The sequence below is a fragment of the Aquila chrysaetos genome, chromosome 12, assembly GCF_900496995.4.
Source record: "Aquila chrysaetos chrysaetos chromosome 12, bAquChr1.4, whole genome shotgun sequence".
Taxonomy (NCBI): domain Eukaryota; kingdom Metazoa; phylum Chordata; class Aves; order Accipitriformes; family Accipitridae; genus Aquila; species Aquila chrysaetos.
This window is the reverse complement of record NC_044015.1, coordinates 40,913,565-40,927,684: the sequence shown is the minus strand read 5'-3', so window position 1 is coordinate 40,927,684 and position 14,120 is coordinate 40,913,565. Positions and strand designations below refer to the sequence as shown.

Sequence of the window (14,120 nt, the reverse complement as noted above, 5' to 3'; positions counted from 1 at the left end):
AAAAAAAAAAAATGGTGCATGCAGTGCATCATCTATCAGATTTAATCCAATGCAGTTTGATGAGTGCTTTTTAGAGGAAAGGGGGGGGGCAAAAAAAGAAAAAAAAGTAATGATGATTGTGGGAAATAAGTCAGTTGGGGAAAGATCCCAAAACACTCGGTGCATTTCAGCTTCAGAGCAACCTTTTCCTCTTCGGGGGGGGTGAAAACAGCAGCCAACAGCGAGCACTTAGTAGCCGCTGATCCCCCCCCCCTCCTCGACCGCATCTCCTTCATCCCCCCGCCCTCCCTTGGACAAAGGGCCTCTATTGTCCCCGGCTATAAAGCCTCCCCATCCCCACCCCAACTCCATTTCCACCATTTCGCGGCAGACCCACGGCAAGCAGACCCCCGCACGCCCTCCCCATCACCCCCACGCGTGTCGCGGGGACCCCCGTGGAGGAGGAAGAGGAGGAGGAGGCGGCGGCGGCCCCGCCCGCCCCTACCTGAGCTGTCCATGGTGCTGCCGCCCTCGGCGCGGGGCTGCTGCTGCTGCTGATACTGGTGATACTGGTGCTGCTGGTGCCGCGCCGGGCTCCGACCACCCACCGCCGCGTTGATGCCGGGTTTTCCCCCACCGCCGTCAAGGCTGCTGTCCACCAACTGCAAAGATTCATAGCCGTCACTGCCCGGCTTTTTCCGGTAGCTTCCCAGTAAGCTCATGGGCGAACTGGGCCGGAGGAGAAATCCTCCTCTGACGCCGCGGGCTGGAGGGGAATGGCAAAGCGCTCCGGCCGCCCCGAGGGGAGGGGAGGGGAGGGAGGGCGGGACGGGACCGGGCCCCCCCCCCTCCCCCCCCCCCCCCACACCTCCTTCCCTCCCCCCGTGGAACCGGTGCCGCCCCCTCCCGCCCCTCCGGGGCCCGGAAGCAATCGCGGAGGCCACGGGATTTCAACCCCCCCCCCCCCCCCCCGGTGGAAGCATCTTTAAATTAATTAGGTGATAAGATGCCTGGAAACGCGGAGCGGGAGCCGTCAGAGCTCTTTCCGCAGTGGAGGGGTCATTCCCCCCCCCCCATCGGCTGCTGCAAGCAATTAGTTCGCAAAAAGTGCTGCGTCTACCCCATTTCCTTCTCCCGGGCTGCTATTCTCGCATTCCGGCAAAAGCATCCCTCTCCCAAAAGAGGCCTTTCAGCGCGGAGGGTTAGGCTGTACAGCTGGCGCGAAGAGGTTCTCGAAATAGCCGTGGGCGTTAAGATCTTCCTATCGCGCCTGCGGAAGGTGCCTTCCTTGGGAACGGGCCAAGGTCACCGAGTTACGGGCTGGCACGGCCAATTCTGCGGTCTAAAGGAGGAGGGACAGCACAGCGGTTCTGCGCTCAGCCTCCAAAAGCCTAAAGAGCATCTCTGGTTCAGCGGAACACCGCGTCTGGCTGCGGGCAAGTAACCGGAGAGGGTCCCGAACTGCAGCGCTGTATCGCGGCAGGCGACGTGGGATGCATCGGCATCCCCAGCCTCCGCCCGGGCGACTGCTGGCTTAAAACTGATGGCACCCAGCTGAAGAAGCGCTACCACCGATGGCTAAACTGTTTTTGTTGTTAGGTCTCACCCATCTACTTTTAGCTGTTCACGTGTAAACAGACTTAAGACCAACGCAAAGTGTGTCCTTGAACGCGTCTGGCTTGACGCATTTTGCAGCCACGGCTAGTAGAATCATGATTTCATTTTACATGGAACGGAGGAACCGAGGGATGCTCCAAAGGAAATGACCACTATTAAACCCTTCTAAATGGATTTCTTCTTAATTTAAGGAAAAAAGAAAGGCAAAAAGAAGCCATAGCATCCAGACACAAGTATGCCTTCAGTCTCTTACAGAAAGGACAGCAAGTACTCCGCTTAGAAAAATAGTGTGGGTTTGCTTCTAAAGCAACAACATCAATAAGCACTTCTGTAGCAATAACCATAACTTGAAATATTACTGACACTTGGCTTAAACTTTCCTGCTTAACACTCCAGGGCAGTGGGCATCTGGTACAGCCATACCTTGTCATGTGCTATTGTTTATATAAGTCCTGCAATTTTATACTACAGTGCAGGCAAGGTACATCTGTGACCCAGAATTTTCTCAGAAAAATCCAAGCAGATTTACAAGCAGCAAACTAAAATGAACTAACCTGACGTAAACGGTTTGCAGTTAGCGGCAGTAACAGCTTGAACTCAAGGTTAGAACTGTGCATTTTCTACCCCCTCATTACTGGGCTCTTTATACATTGGCTGTCATTACATCGGTCTGTATGGAGCAATACAGTAGGAATGGGTACCCCTCCCTCTTGGCACCCGTACACAGCGACTTAATAAAGAAAAAATAAAAGCGCAGGTATTTTTACTAGGGATCGCATCTGTTAGTCTCTCCTAGTCAACCTAGGATACAACAATTCCTGTGCTTTAGGATAAAAATGGGAAATTGGGGGTGTCAAGGTGGATTTTCATTTATTTTGCTTGCTCAGGCAACAGCCCGAACACAAAAAAACCCCAGGTTCTCCAGTGAAGCGGGCACATTAAGGCTATGTAACATTTCCATGAGTACTCAAGCCCGCTCACACTGAATGCAACTTGCAGCCATTAGAGGGAACGAGCTGGGGAACCTGGCGCAACACAACACCCTAAACAACCTATTCCCCGTCTTAAACTGTCGCCTGTGGTCTCTAGCCTGCTCTGCTGCCATGATCCATCAACTCAAGAAGCTCAACTGAGGCAAAACTTCATATCCTAAATCCAGAAGTCACCGCTCTCGCTGGTGAACAGCAAGGATCTGTGTGCATTAGGCAGCAAAAGGGAAGTCCTACTGAAAACATTCTCATGGAAGAAGGGTACGAGCAAGAGGAGAGGTTCACTCCAGCAGGAATTATAGCTCGCCCTTCTCTGAGTGCCATAGCAGGTCTAGAATTTATACTTCCCCAGCCGCAGTCTCATTGTCACTGCCTACTGGAGCCTCACAGCACGTCTTTGGCTCAATGTTTCCCACCCAGTGTTGACACCACTGTCATGTCTGCAGAGTCAGAGTACAGCCATGCTTAGAAAGAAAAAAAAAAATTGCTTCTCCTTGTTGAATCCATTGTTAATTCATTTCTTTCCACATTTGTCCCAGAGCTTGGGGCATCATAGGTTGCTTTCCCTCCAAGGATTCCCAAAGGGGAATCACCACCATAGCCTGAAGCTCCAGTCTAGAGAAAGAGGGTTCCGCAAAAGGTCGGTGCAGGCACCAAGGAGGGACAGAGCAGCCTCTCCAGGGGATCTTGGGGCAGAGGAGGGAGGAGGAGACAGACATCAAAATCCCATCCCTGCTTCTAATTACCATTACTACAAACACAAAGAGATGGGATTAGGGAAGCACGTTGTGTGGGATTCCATTGAAGCTGCAGTTATCCATGCATTTTCAAGCCCCATGGGAAGTTTAGCTGAAGAGAATAGAGTAATATTCCCCCCCCCCCCCCCCCCCCCCCCCCCAATTCTCCCTTGAAGTTGGGCTAATGAAGGGCCACATGGTTTCTCTCTTTTGGAGCTCTGCAGTATAAAGAATGCTACGTACATAACCCCCCAAAATCTAAGAACATGTTAAATTGCACATGACTTTCAAAAATGAGAGTAAAGAAGGAAGAGCTAGGGAATCAGCTACTTAGAAAAATTTGTTAACATCCTTGCAGAGTTATTGAGCGGTGTGCTGCTCCAGAATATAGATGTATTCTGTTTGAATGGTAAGGCTGGCAGGTGCCATTAAGGCTGTGGGAGATGTTAATGACATGCTAAGGAGGATTGTATGTTGCTCAAGACTCAAGAGATACAAACTCTCTCCCCATTACTGACCTTGGAAAAGTCAATTGATTTGCCAACCTCTAACTGTCCATTTTTCTCTGTCTGGCTTGCAGCCTCTCCTGGGTAAAGTCTCTTTTTGTAGCTGTAATCAAGCAGTAACTATACTGAGGTTCAATTTCATTTTTTCCACCTCTCCTCCAACTAAATGAACAGTTAAGGTGAAATATTATACTCTTAATTCTTCGTGAACGGATTCAAACTGTGGAGTGTTATGAGAATCACAAATATAGCTTGAAAATTAATTTAATATCTGGAGCAACACCTTTAAAACTCAATATACTAAACCTTTTTTCCAAAAAGTACCAGCTATGCTGTATGATATGGACTGCTATCACTGCCTGAAAAGCAATGCGCATGTTGTTAAGAAAAATAAGACTTGCTCAAGCAGCTTTCATATTCCTCAAGCATGTTTCATATTTCCATTTTCATACTGCTCATACTGCTGCATGGGGCAGCTCCTTCTCTCTGCAGCCCAAGCTACAATAATTTCTTTCCTCTTGCTTGTCTCCTCATGCTTCCATGCCCTTTGCTCCTTGCAGCGGGACACTGGGCCATCAAAACATACTCTAGAGAACTAATATTTTTGCCTTTTCCTTCTTCAAAGCACTCACATCCTACTCAAATAACCTTCATTCACAGGCTCCTGAATTTAGGCTATCTTCAACATTCCTATAACAAGTACTCTATAAAATGGGCTTTAAAAAAAAAAAAACACAAAACAGTGTAAGCTCTTTAACTCCGCTTACCTTCCTTGTAACCTTGCAAGGAACACCTGGGGCATTCAGCCACGGTTACATTCTGGAGAACCCTTTAGCAACCCCGTAACCCACCCCATCACACATTGCCACGTTATCAAGGATTCGAGCTCTGCATAATTTGAGCCACCCTGCCAGCAGAAGGAGGCTTAAACACCTGTATAAATTGAAGCAGTTTGATAAACTTTTGACGGTCTGAAAAAGTAACCACCACCACCTTTTTGCATTTGTTTAGTACCCAGACCTACAGCACGGCCATTGCCGCACACGTTAGGCAGCGACGTGTTGCTTGAGATTTTGACACTTGATTTAGTTAGACATCAAAAGCACAGTGTAGTACAGGCATCTCTCCTGCCCGAAAAACAAATTGGGTGTAGCGCTGACAACTGTGTCTAGCTCAGCATCACATTTACACCCAGAAGCCCCATGTCCTGATAAAAACATGGACCAAACCTAAACCCTAGCCCTTCCGCACCCACCACGCTGAGCCATGGATGGGGTCCCAAGCCGGCAGCTCAGCCCCGCCAGGCAGGGGGACAAGCGTGATCTACAAGGCTTGGCCTTGACCCTAGTCCCTACAGCGCTCTTCTAGCAGGTAAGCAGGAGCATCATCACATTTTTCTTCTGGATCTTTCCTCCTGGACCTGCCCCATAGCAATTTTACTCTGGCAAGTACCCGTTCCCTATACTCTTAGGAGAGGGGTCTGTCCCACTGCCTACCTTTCCAGGGAGCACCAGCACCTCCACCCCCAGGATGCTCAAAGCCCCTACAGCTGCTAGCACTTTTAATAAGAGCCACTTGTTTAGCCCTGGTTAAGCAAACCTGATTGAATTGATTACAGCCAGGAAGCTCCTTGTCTGGGCTAGGACCACCCCAGCGAGCAGCGCAGATGACCTGTAAGAAATAATGCCACTGCATTGTGGGTCATTACTGCCACAGATAAAGAATATCTTAATTTTTCTATTTTATTTTTGGCCTGGTGTGTTCAAACATAAACCAAAGATCTGAAAAACTTCAGCCATATATCATCATTTGGATTAGTCTCAAGAAAGTGTTACCTCTTGATTGCATCTGCTGCTCTCCATTCAACTCACCTGGTTCTTGTCCCCTTAGAGTACTGCGTTTCCCTCCTGATGAAGGCTTAGTGTGGGGAGGAACAGAAGCAAAGCTGTGGTGAGAGCCAAAACAATTCCACCTCAGAAGAGGGTCAGAGGTTTTTTGTTTATTTTTTTAAAAGACACCAATTCAGAAATCACAAGAGCTAATTAAAGTCATCAGGAGGCTATTTGATATCACCCTTTTTGCTTTACTTCTTGTCCTAAGAAAACCAGACCCCAAATACCTCCTCCTGTCTTCCCATCAAAACGCCAATTGTCAAATCAGTCTCAACCTTTACAAGAGGCAGCGAATAAACTTTTACATATGCAGCCAAAGGATTTACCTTACAACTCATCGCTGAGGCCAGCTTAGAAAAAAATAGTGTCTTCTAAACAATCTTTTTCTCTAAAAATGGCCAGATCCTCAGCCTGGGTCTGTCTTGAACTTAAGGTTGAGTCCTACCCCGTTAGAGTGTTAGCCACTTAGAGGCTCCCTCCCTCTAGCAGGAGCCTTCCCATCACTCTTACGTTTTATCTATAGGCACCAGCCTCCACTCTTGCAGGCTCCGAATGCGTTGTGGCAATCAGGGAGGATGCGTAAGGGCTTCTTTCCTGACACTTCGTTGTCACAGCGGTGGCGATAGCTGACAAAATAAAAGCCCAGGAGCCGTCCCATTGCAGTTCCCGCTCCTGTAGAATAAGCTCTTCGCGTTTCCATGTTCAGATGAGACGTGGGTCAAGCACAAATGACTTTGGGACGTATGTGACCTGTACAGCAAGGATCACACTTCTCACCCTCTTATCTGGAGGCTCCATTCATTACTTGGGCAGTGCCACGGGCTGGCCAGGAGCATCGATTCCCGTGCACTGCTCTGGGAACGGGCACGTGTTAGCAAAATGGGTACAGGCTCTTGCTACGGAGCCAGAAATACCATTTCAAAGCAGCATCTGGACTTGTGCTGAGGATAAATAAGTGGTATTTGGACTGGATTCAAGGACGGCCATGTGGTTCCTTTCTCTGTACGTGGGAATAGTGTGTTCGTGCCTGGGTCTGCTGGAGAAATAAAGAGCTGTCACAGCCTGCCTATGAGCGGTGGCTATGCGGGGCAGCGTAGGGTGGGATGCCGTGTGCCACAGGCAAATAGGGCTGGTTTTTGGGGATCCAGGTGGAGAGAGGGGGGTCAAATGCTCTAAAACTTTGTTAAACCCCACCCGCCCCAATATTCAGGAACTTCCAAACTGGCTGTTCCTGTCTTGTTCATCTCTAATGAAAAGCAGACGTGGTCCTGAGAAAGTTTGAGTTGCTTTTAAGTGTTAGGCTCAATTAAACCTTTTCTTTCCTCCATCAGAGGAAGCCTTGAGCCTTTGCTGTGGTGAAACCTAACTGCAATACTCAGCACCTCACTGACAGCTGGAGCTTCAGTGAATGTGTTCTTCAGTGGATGGACCCCGAAGAACATAGTCACGAGCATTGGTCGAGCAACAGCCGTAATTTAATTTCAGAGGTGTTCATGGTCCTTACGCAAGCATCTGTAGAAGGAAACCCTTGTTGCCAGGATCACCGATGGCAGAGAAAGCATCGCAACCGCTCCCACAAAAGCATTCCTTCTGGTCATAGTACCAAAACTTGAGTATAATTATCCTGAGAGCATCTGAGGGCTTTGAGCAGGACAGTTTCACCATGCGTTATCAAACAACCTCGGCAAGGTTGCGCTTACTTTGCTTATCTATCAAATCAGTTGGCGCACACCGGTGAGCCTGCACGGCTGCTTATCATTATTTTGTTTTCCAGTGACTTAGGATGTGACTCGTGTTTGACACTCTTATTATCTTCTTTCCCATCCTTTCTGCTCCGTGATAGCACACACCATTAAGTGTATTGCTGTGTTTGCATATTTTTTATTTCTTGCCTTTTAGTCTTGTTAAAGTGCTGTCAGGCATGATACACAACTTACTCATTTCAGCCCAAGACTTTGTTTCGGAGTATTCAAGGATTTGACTGGCTCCTCAGCAATGCCGAGCCGTGGAGCTGCTTGCCAAAGGCTGTTGTAGATGCTAAAAATGTTCATGCTTCACAAAGAGAGTGGAGAAATGTATGGGAAAAATAAATCTATAAGGGGCCATTAAATAGGAGTGTATCGCTGTTCGCTCAGGAAGTCCCCAGCCTGGAGGAAAATTGGAGGCTGTACAGGCATTCATACAATTCCTCAGGCCAAAATCAGATATTTAGGTAAAAATCAGATATTTTGCAGCCTAACTGCTGTTTATTCATCATTTCCCATTCACTGTGAGGTAAGTGGCTAATTACCAAGAAAAATCTGGGCATAGCCCTCCTAAAGCCTGTTTGCGAGCCTGCAAAGTATGTATATGTCTAATCCCCGTTAGAATGAAAGGCACGAGTTCAGAAACACACCAACAGCTCCGTTAGCAACAAGAGAAATTCTACATTCATTACCCGAGACAGAGGTGGGCCCATAGTTGGTACCTTGGAAAAATCCCACCTTGATATTAAACCTGGCTGCTTGCAACATCCAAGGAGTTACAAAGCTGAATTACTCAGCTCATGCACTTATAATGCCTAGCTGCAGCTTGCGTTAGCACTTGCATGGAAAACAAGATAATGCCCAGATCTTTGCTTTTTTAAACACATAGAAGAAGTCCAAAGTGTAAAAGCAGGTTATTGTTTGCATTGGAGAATGGCTGGTGGTAAAAACAGGGAGAAAAATTATACAAGCGAGTCATCACGGGGTAGCTTCAGCTACTGCTGCTGTGCCCAGGGTCAGACTCGGGCAGCGAATAATAAAATGAAAATAGTCAGGTCATTGCTGTCAGGTAGCTCTGACCAAGGACCCCTCAACGTGGTGAGTCTTTCTGTGAAAACAGAAGGGAAATTACAGCTGGCACTGCCAGCCCATGCTGATGGCTGTTGCCTACCTCGCCCACTCCCATCGCTTCTTCATTTTAGGATGTATGGCATGAGGGTTTCCTATGGGTGAACGGGCCAGGGGACAAATATCCTCACTCCAAGCTCCAACGTGACGGTGGGTATGTAAGTGAGGTCCGACTGACGAAGGGTAGGAAGATAGACGGGGGTCTGATGGCACAGGAAGGCTTGCCAGCAGCCCAACACATCCTCATTAAAGTGGTTGTACCTTCTTACAGATTTTGGTAGCATATTTTATATCTAATACTAATAGGAAAAATTCTGTTATGAGAGCTTTGTTGTTCTGGCTGCTATATGAAACATTAAAAAATGGTGTCTGTCTCAGCTCACAGTGTCTACTGACTTAAAGGCCCTGCATCACAGCTAACTGATGCAGTTTGGGTTCGGATTTGTAACTGCTCATCATTTCCAAAGTAATACTCAAGCAGACTCTACAAGGCTGCATATGCTCTCTCCCACGATGCTGTTTTCAATCTGCACGGCGCTCTGCAGTTTTGGAAGAATAGCTTGGATGTGATTCAAGGGGAGAAACACCCAGTTGCATTGGCGTGGGAATAGCTTGCAGTGGATCATCATGACTTTGGATGCAGGCTGTAAATTTAGCTGTACAGGAGCCAGAAGTCTGGTCCTCAGTGACATTCCAAGGCCCTTTAAGCAAGGCAGGGAGCAAGGCTGGGTATGAATGCCCTCATCCTTCTCCTGCTGACCCCTTTACACCATGAAAGCTAAGATACCTCACTTTGCTATTTCTTACAACACTAACTGAACCAGCCTCTCGTGGATCCCACAGCTTGGTCGCTTGTCTGGAAATGCATTGCTGGGATGCCTTCAAGACACCAGGCAATAGAAACGCTCCGTGAACATCCAGATGAAATGTGCTTGACTCAGCAGAAAGGATTCAAAGCAATTTTCCTCTCCCGCCGATGCCTCCTGCGCTGCTGTAAGAGTTCAGGGAGAGCTGCTCCGCGCTGTGGGATGCTCTTCCCGAGGCTGCAAAGAGCCCTGAGCGAGGGGCAGGTGATGGAGCTGGGGGAAACTCACAGCTCCAGCTCGGGTTTTCAATACCATTTAGGACAGGAAAGAATTTATCGTCAGGTATGTTAACTCAGAAAGTAATATTGCAGGGGGCTAGTCTATACCACGTGGCTTTAAAATAATTATGCCGTGTGGCTCCCAGGCTGGGAATTTTGCGTGGATGTGCTTCAGTTTAAATACCTTCAAGAAGCTGTTGGGGTGGAAAACAAGTGCCAGGAGGAAATGTGTGCAGAGTCGGAGAGCCTGCCTGCATCCGACCCCACGCTGCCTTGACAAGAGCCCCCGCGCCGGGGCAGAGACCCGTGCACAGATTTCATACCGCAGAGAACCCTCTGCTAGCTGGAAAGCAAATTACTCTTTCTCTAAAGTTTTCCAGGAAAACTATTACTTGGAGAAGGAATTCAAGTGTTTGGGTGATTTTTTTTTTTTTTTTTCTTCAGAACATGGTCTGGGGAAGGGAACTTCACAAGTTTTCTGCAGGGCAAAAACCCCATTTCAGAGGATTTGGAGAAAATCCTGGTCCTCGCCTCAGTCCCCCTGCATGATTTTGTTCCCCAATTTCTCCATCTCTCTGCTGCCCAGCCATGATTCAGGGATGTAAACGATACCATTTCCCATCCTCATTATTTCTGGTTACTGGAGACAAGAACTTACTCAGGAGAAAGAAATCTGTATGTTGTTTACAGTGCCTATCAAAACAGGGCCTCATACACTATTGTAATGTAAACTACTGTAAGAGTTCATAAAATATTACTTATAATTTAGTATAAATAATAAAAAGTAATATTTATAGCATTTTAATGTTGAGAGCTTCCCGCAGCTGCTTTATCCACCCCTGAAAAAGCATCTCTAATCTAATTTTTACGGCGGATGGGAATTACGGTCCGGTACAGCTGGGATTTCCAGACCGTGTTCCCTACAGCCAGAGGTTTTTCTTCTCCAGGTCTGAGCGCTGCGGGACACCACACACCCAGCAAAGATCAGACCCCCGTGAGCAGCTCCGCAGCGGTTTCAGACGTTTCCCCATCCCCGGAGCATCCCGGGAGAGGAGCAGCCACCCCTTTGGGGCCGGCCGTTCATTACAGATGCTCGCGTTATATCCTTTGCTCCGTCCCTCGCGCGCTGGTGATGCTAATTGCCTTTGCCAGGCGAATTTCAGCCACCTGAGCAGAGCTGGGGGTGCGATAAAACACGACCCCGCGATTTCGGCACCGAGCCCGCCAGCCCCGATAGCCCAATTTTGATCCCAAAACCTGGGCGGCACATCTGGGTACCGAACTCCTCACCACTACGGACCGGCGATTCCCTTCTCCATATGGCCCCCCAGGCTGCCACCATATTTTTGCAGTGAAGCGGGATGGATTTTAGCAAATCCTGCCCCAAAATCCAGCTTTGAGGACTTGCAGAAAGCGCCGCGGCGGGTGCAGCGGGAGGCCCCGGGATTAATCTGCAGCAGGGCAAAGCCCTCCGCGAGGCGGATTAGTTAGGTCAGCAATTAAACGTTGGCGCTTACGCTGCCGGCAGCGCGCAGGAAAAACCCGGCGCTCAAGGACGAAATGCAGTTCCTCCTTAAAGGCTGCGGCCGCTCCGAAATGCTGCATCTATCGGCTGGGAGTGTTTCTGGGACCATAAACAAGCCGGCTGTGTCACGGCTGGCTAAATATAGTGCAGCCCGGGTTGCCTTCATGCTGCCTGTGCCATCTGAATTACTGGGTACGCTGATTTTTAAAATTTTTTTTTTTTTTTTTTTCCTCAGGGAAGGCTATGACTAAGAGAAATCCACGGTTGAAGGGTATCAGAAGATGGAGGCTCTAGTCCAAATACAGAAGGTGAATAAAGTCTGTAGTTTGCAGACCTGGGGGCCTGTCCAAAATATTCCTCGCCCTCCTCCTCCTCCCTCTCCTCCTCCTCCTCTTCTCCTTGGCAGTATCCAGAGCAAGACTATAGTAACGACAGCCACAAATACATCAGCGAGACATTAAATATGTCCTGATTTAAAGTCGCAGTGCTCCCGAGGTGATGCCGAGGGGGATAAACACCTACCTGAAGCAGCAGTGCCGTGGGGAGCAGACAGCCCCGACGGCCGCCCCGTCCCTGCCGTCCCCTCCCGGAGCACCCGGCTGGGGTTGTCTCAGCAAGACCGAAGCAAACGCAAGGATGTGTGCATTTAGCTATATATATTTTTTTTTTCTCTTTTCTGGCCTGAAGTAGGGTTTTTTAAAGGGAATGCAGCGCTCTGTTTGCCTCAGCATAATAAAATGGGGGGGGGGGGGGTTGAAGGTCAGCTTCACAGTGGATGCGCTGCAAAAGGCTGGATATCAGTATTTCATAGCAGCATTTATATACTCACAAATACACCTAATTACCCTTCCTGCAGGAAGTATAGCTATGTTCAGATATAAGCTACAATTATTATCTTAAGCCTGAAAATCGCTTCATTTCTCTTCACTGAGGGTAATATGCCCGAATGGCTTTCACAGTCCTAAAATGCACAAACACCTATTTTGGGGTGCAAGAAGAGATGCTCATGTTCTGCATGGAGTTACTGAGGTATCCGGAGCAGGAGGCAGCTGGAGGTTATTAAACGCTATATGCCCAGGTATACATTGCCGAATTTCGGCGCCTTAACTTGCCATCAGACAGCAATATGTGCTACCCTGCCGAGAGAAGCAGTTTTCGGCGCAACACCTTCCCTCAAACCTATTATATAACAAGGCTTTACGGCAGGATTTTTTTGCTTTATCCCGAGCTGCAGGATCCGAGCGTGCCTTCCCAATGATTACTCAGCACAAATTCGCCGTAAACAACATCCCCCTATTTGATCGTGCACCGTCTCGCTCTTCTGCCGTCGCACCCCGCTCGCGGCTAAGCTTTCCTTACCTTGCTTCTCAGATGCTCGCATCCTCCTCTCCCGGCTCCTGCGGCAGAGCGACGGGGAGCCCGGCTGCGCTCCCGCACACCGGCTTTCCGCTCGTCATTCGGCGGCAGTCCCGGGTCACGGGGCGACGGCCATGGGCTGGGGCACTGCTGCCTGGGAACTGCGCGCCGGGTTATATTTGGGATTACGGAGACTCAGGAAAGGATGAGGATGGAGACAGACATATCACATCTTCTAAAATGTGGCATGGAGTGGGATCTGGAGTCTGCAGGTCTGATCCATCAAGTGCAAACCTAAGCAATCTTTTTTTTTTTTTCTTTTTATCTTCCCCCGATTTTTTGCTTTTTGGAGAAGGTTAAATCCTTTGGATGGATGCAGTGTGTCAAAGCTTTGCAGAGCCGGGAACGGGGTGGCGTGCTGCTCGAGACACACCTGGGCCACTTCCCTGGGTACCCGGGCAGGCTAGCACTAGCTGATGCTATAAACACGCTATTAATTGCCCCCAAATCTTTATCCCAGCGTAACTACAGATGTGACGGGGTTACGAGCTATCAGAGCCACTTCTTCCAAGCAGTCATCGGTAATTCTGGTTAGCTTCCTTGGGTATCCCCCATCCCCAGCGTATCGGAGCATCCCAGAAGCTTTAATCTCTCCGCACAACGCCCAGGGGAAGCAGAGCAGCGTGATGACTGATGGGGAAACAACAGAGGAGTTCAAGGCACAGGTCCCCGGGTCAGATACGCCAAAGGACAAGTTAAAATAACTGGGCTGTAAATACGCAGCGTGGCGTGCGGAAAGCAAATAAAGAATAACATACTGCAAACCTTACACGAAGGGATCGGTATTGCACAATAATGTGCAAATAGGAGAGGAAGGTGGGAATTTTAACGCTTTCAGTGTTGTTCTGAAATCCAAAGGAATATTTAGCAGCCCTGCACGCAGGGACACACAGGCCGCTTTGTTTGCATCCCCCGGCCGTGCCGGGTTTGGGTCCGTGTCCCCTGCAGCTGGGGAGAAGCCCCCCCCCCAAGTTGGGGCGGCCGGCGGCAACCCAGTGCACGCCACGGGTCAGGCTGTAGGGACGGGGACGCCGACCCTTGTGCCACCCCAGCTCCCCTGGGGAAAGCCAAGGCTTTGGTCCCAGCTTGACTTTGGCCCTCCTCGCATATTCCTCTGCTTTTTGACCTCCAAACTTTTGTTTTTAGACCGAGTTGACTTTCTAGCTGACGTAGCTCTTTCTCCTCCTCGTATTTATCTGCCCTCGCGCCCTCAGACGGAGTTGCACGGAGGCAATACGTCCCTTTTCCGCCTCCGGATTGCCACAACCCCGAACCCCGGCATCACCCGCACCCCTCCCGCCGGGTTCGGCTCCTTCGGCCGCGGATGCCGAGGCCCACCCTCGGCCCTGCCTCTGCTTTCTCGCCTCCCGGGCAGTGGTTTCGCAGCTTATCACCCCTTTTTTTTTATTTCTCCTAATTCATTTCTGAGTCTCTGCTTACTCCAAACAGGGGACTGAGGGCCCCGAGGTGCTATTTGTGAATTACAGAAAAAAGCAAAAACC

The 14,120-nt window shown here is 49.2% G+C and overlaps 2 protein-coding genes across 3 annotated transcripts in view; one reads left to right on the top strand and one right to left on the bottom strand.

Annotated features, from left to right (window-relative positions):
- DNAJC6 (DnaJ heat shock protein family (Hsp40) member C6) overlaps positions 1-12,675 on the bottom strand; it is a 52,188-nt gene extending 39,513 nt beyond the window's left edge. The window contains exons 1-2 of one of the 2 annotated variants that reach the window (XM_030033177.2): positions 12,562-12,675; positions 485-708 (exon numbers count right to left, since the gene is read on the bottom strand). In XM_030033177.2, the coding sequence (XP_029889037.1) occupies positions 485-701 (217 nt within the window). In that variant the 5' untranslated portion in view covers positions 702-708; positions 12,562-12,675. The remainder of the gene's footprint in view (positions 1-484; positions 709-12,561) is intronic. The other variant, XM_030033178.2, reaches the window with a different exon arrangement.
- LOC115349226 lies at positions 10,969-13,373 on the top strand. Its single transcript, XM_030033179.2, has 2 exons — positions 10,969-11,394; positions 12,431-13,373. The coding sequence occupies exons 1-2, from the start codon at positions 11,238-11,240 to the stop codon at positions 12,916-12,918; spliced, it is 645 nt and encodes a 214-aa protein (XP_029889039.1). The 5' UTR covers positions 10,969-11,237; the 3' UTR covers positions 12,919-13,373.
- The last annotated feature ends 747 nt before the right edge of the window (positions 13,374-14,120 follow it).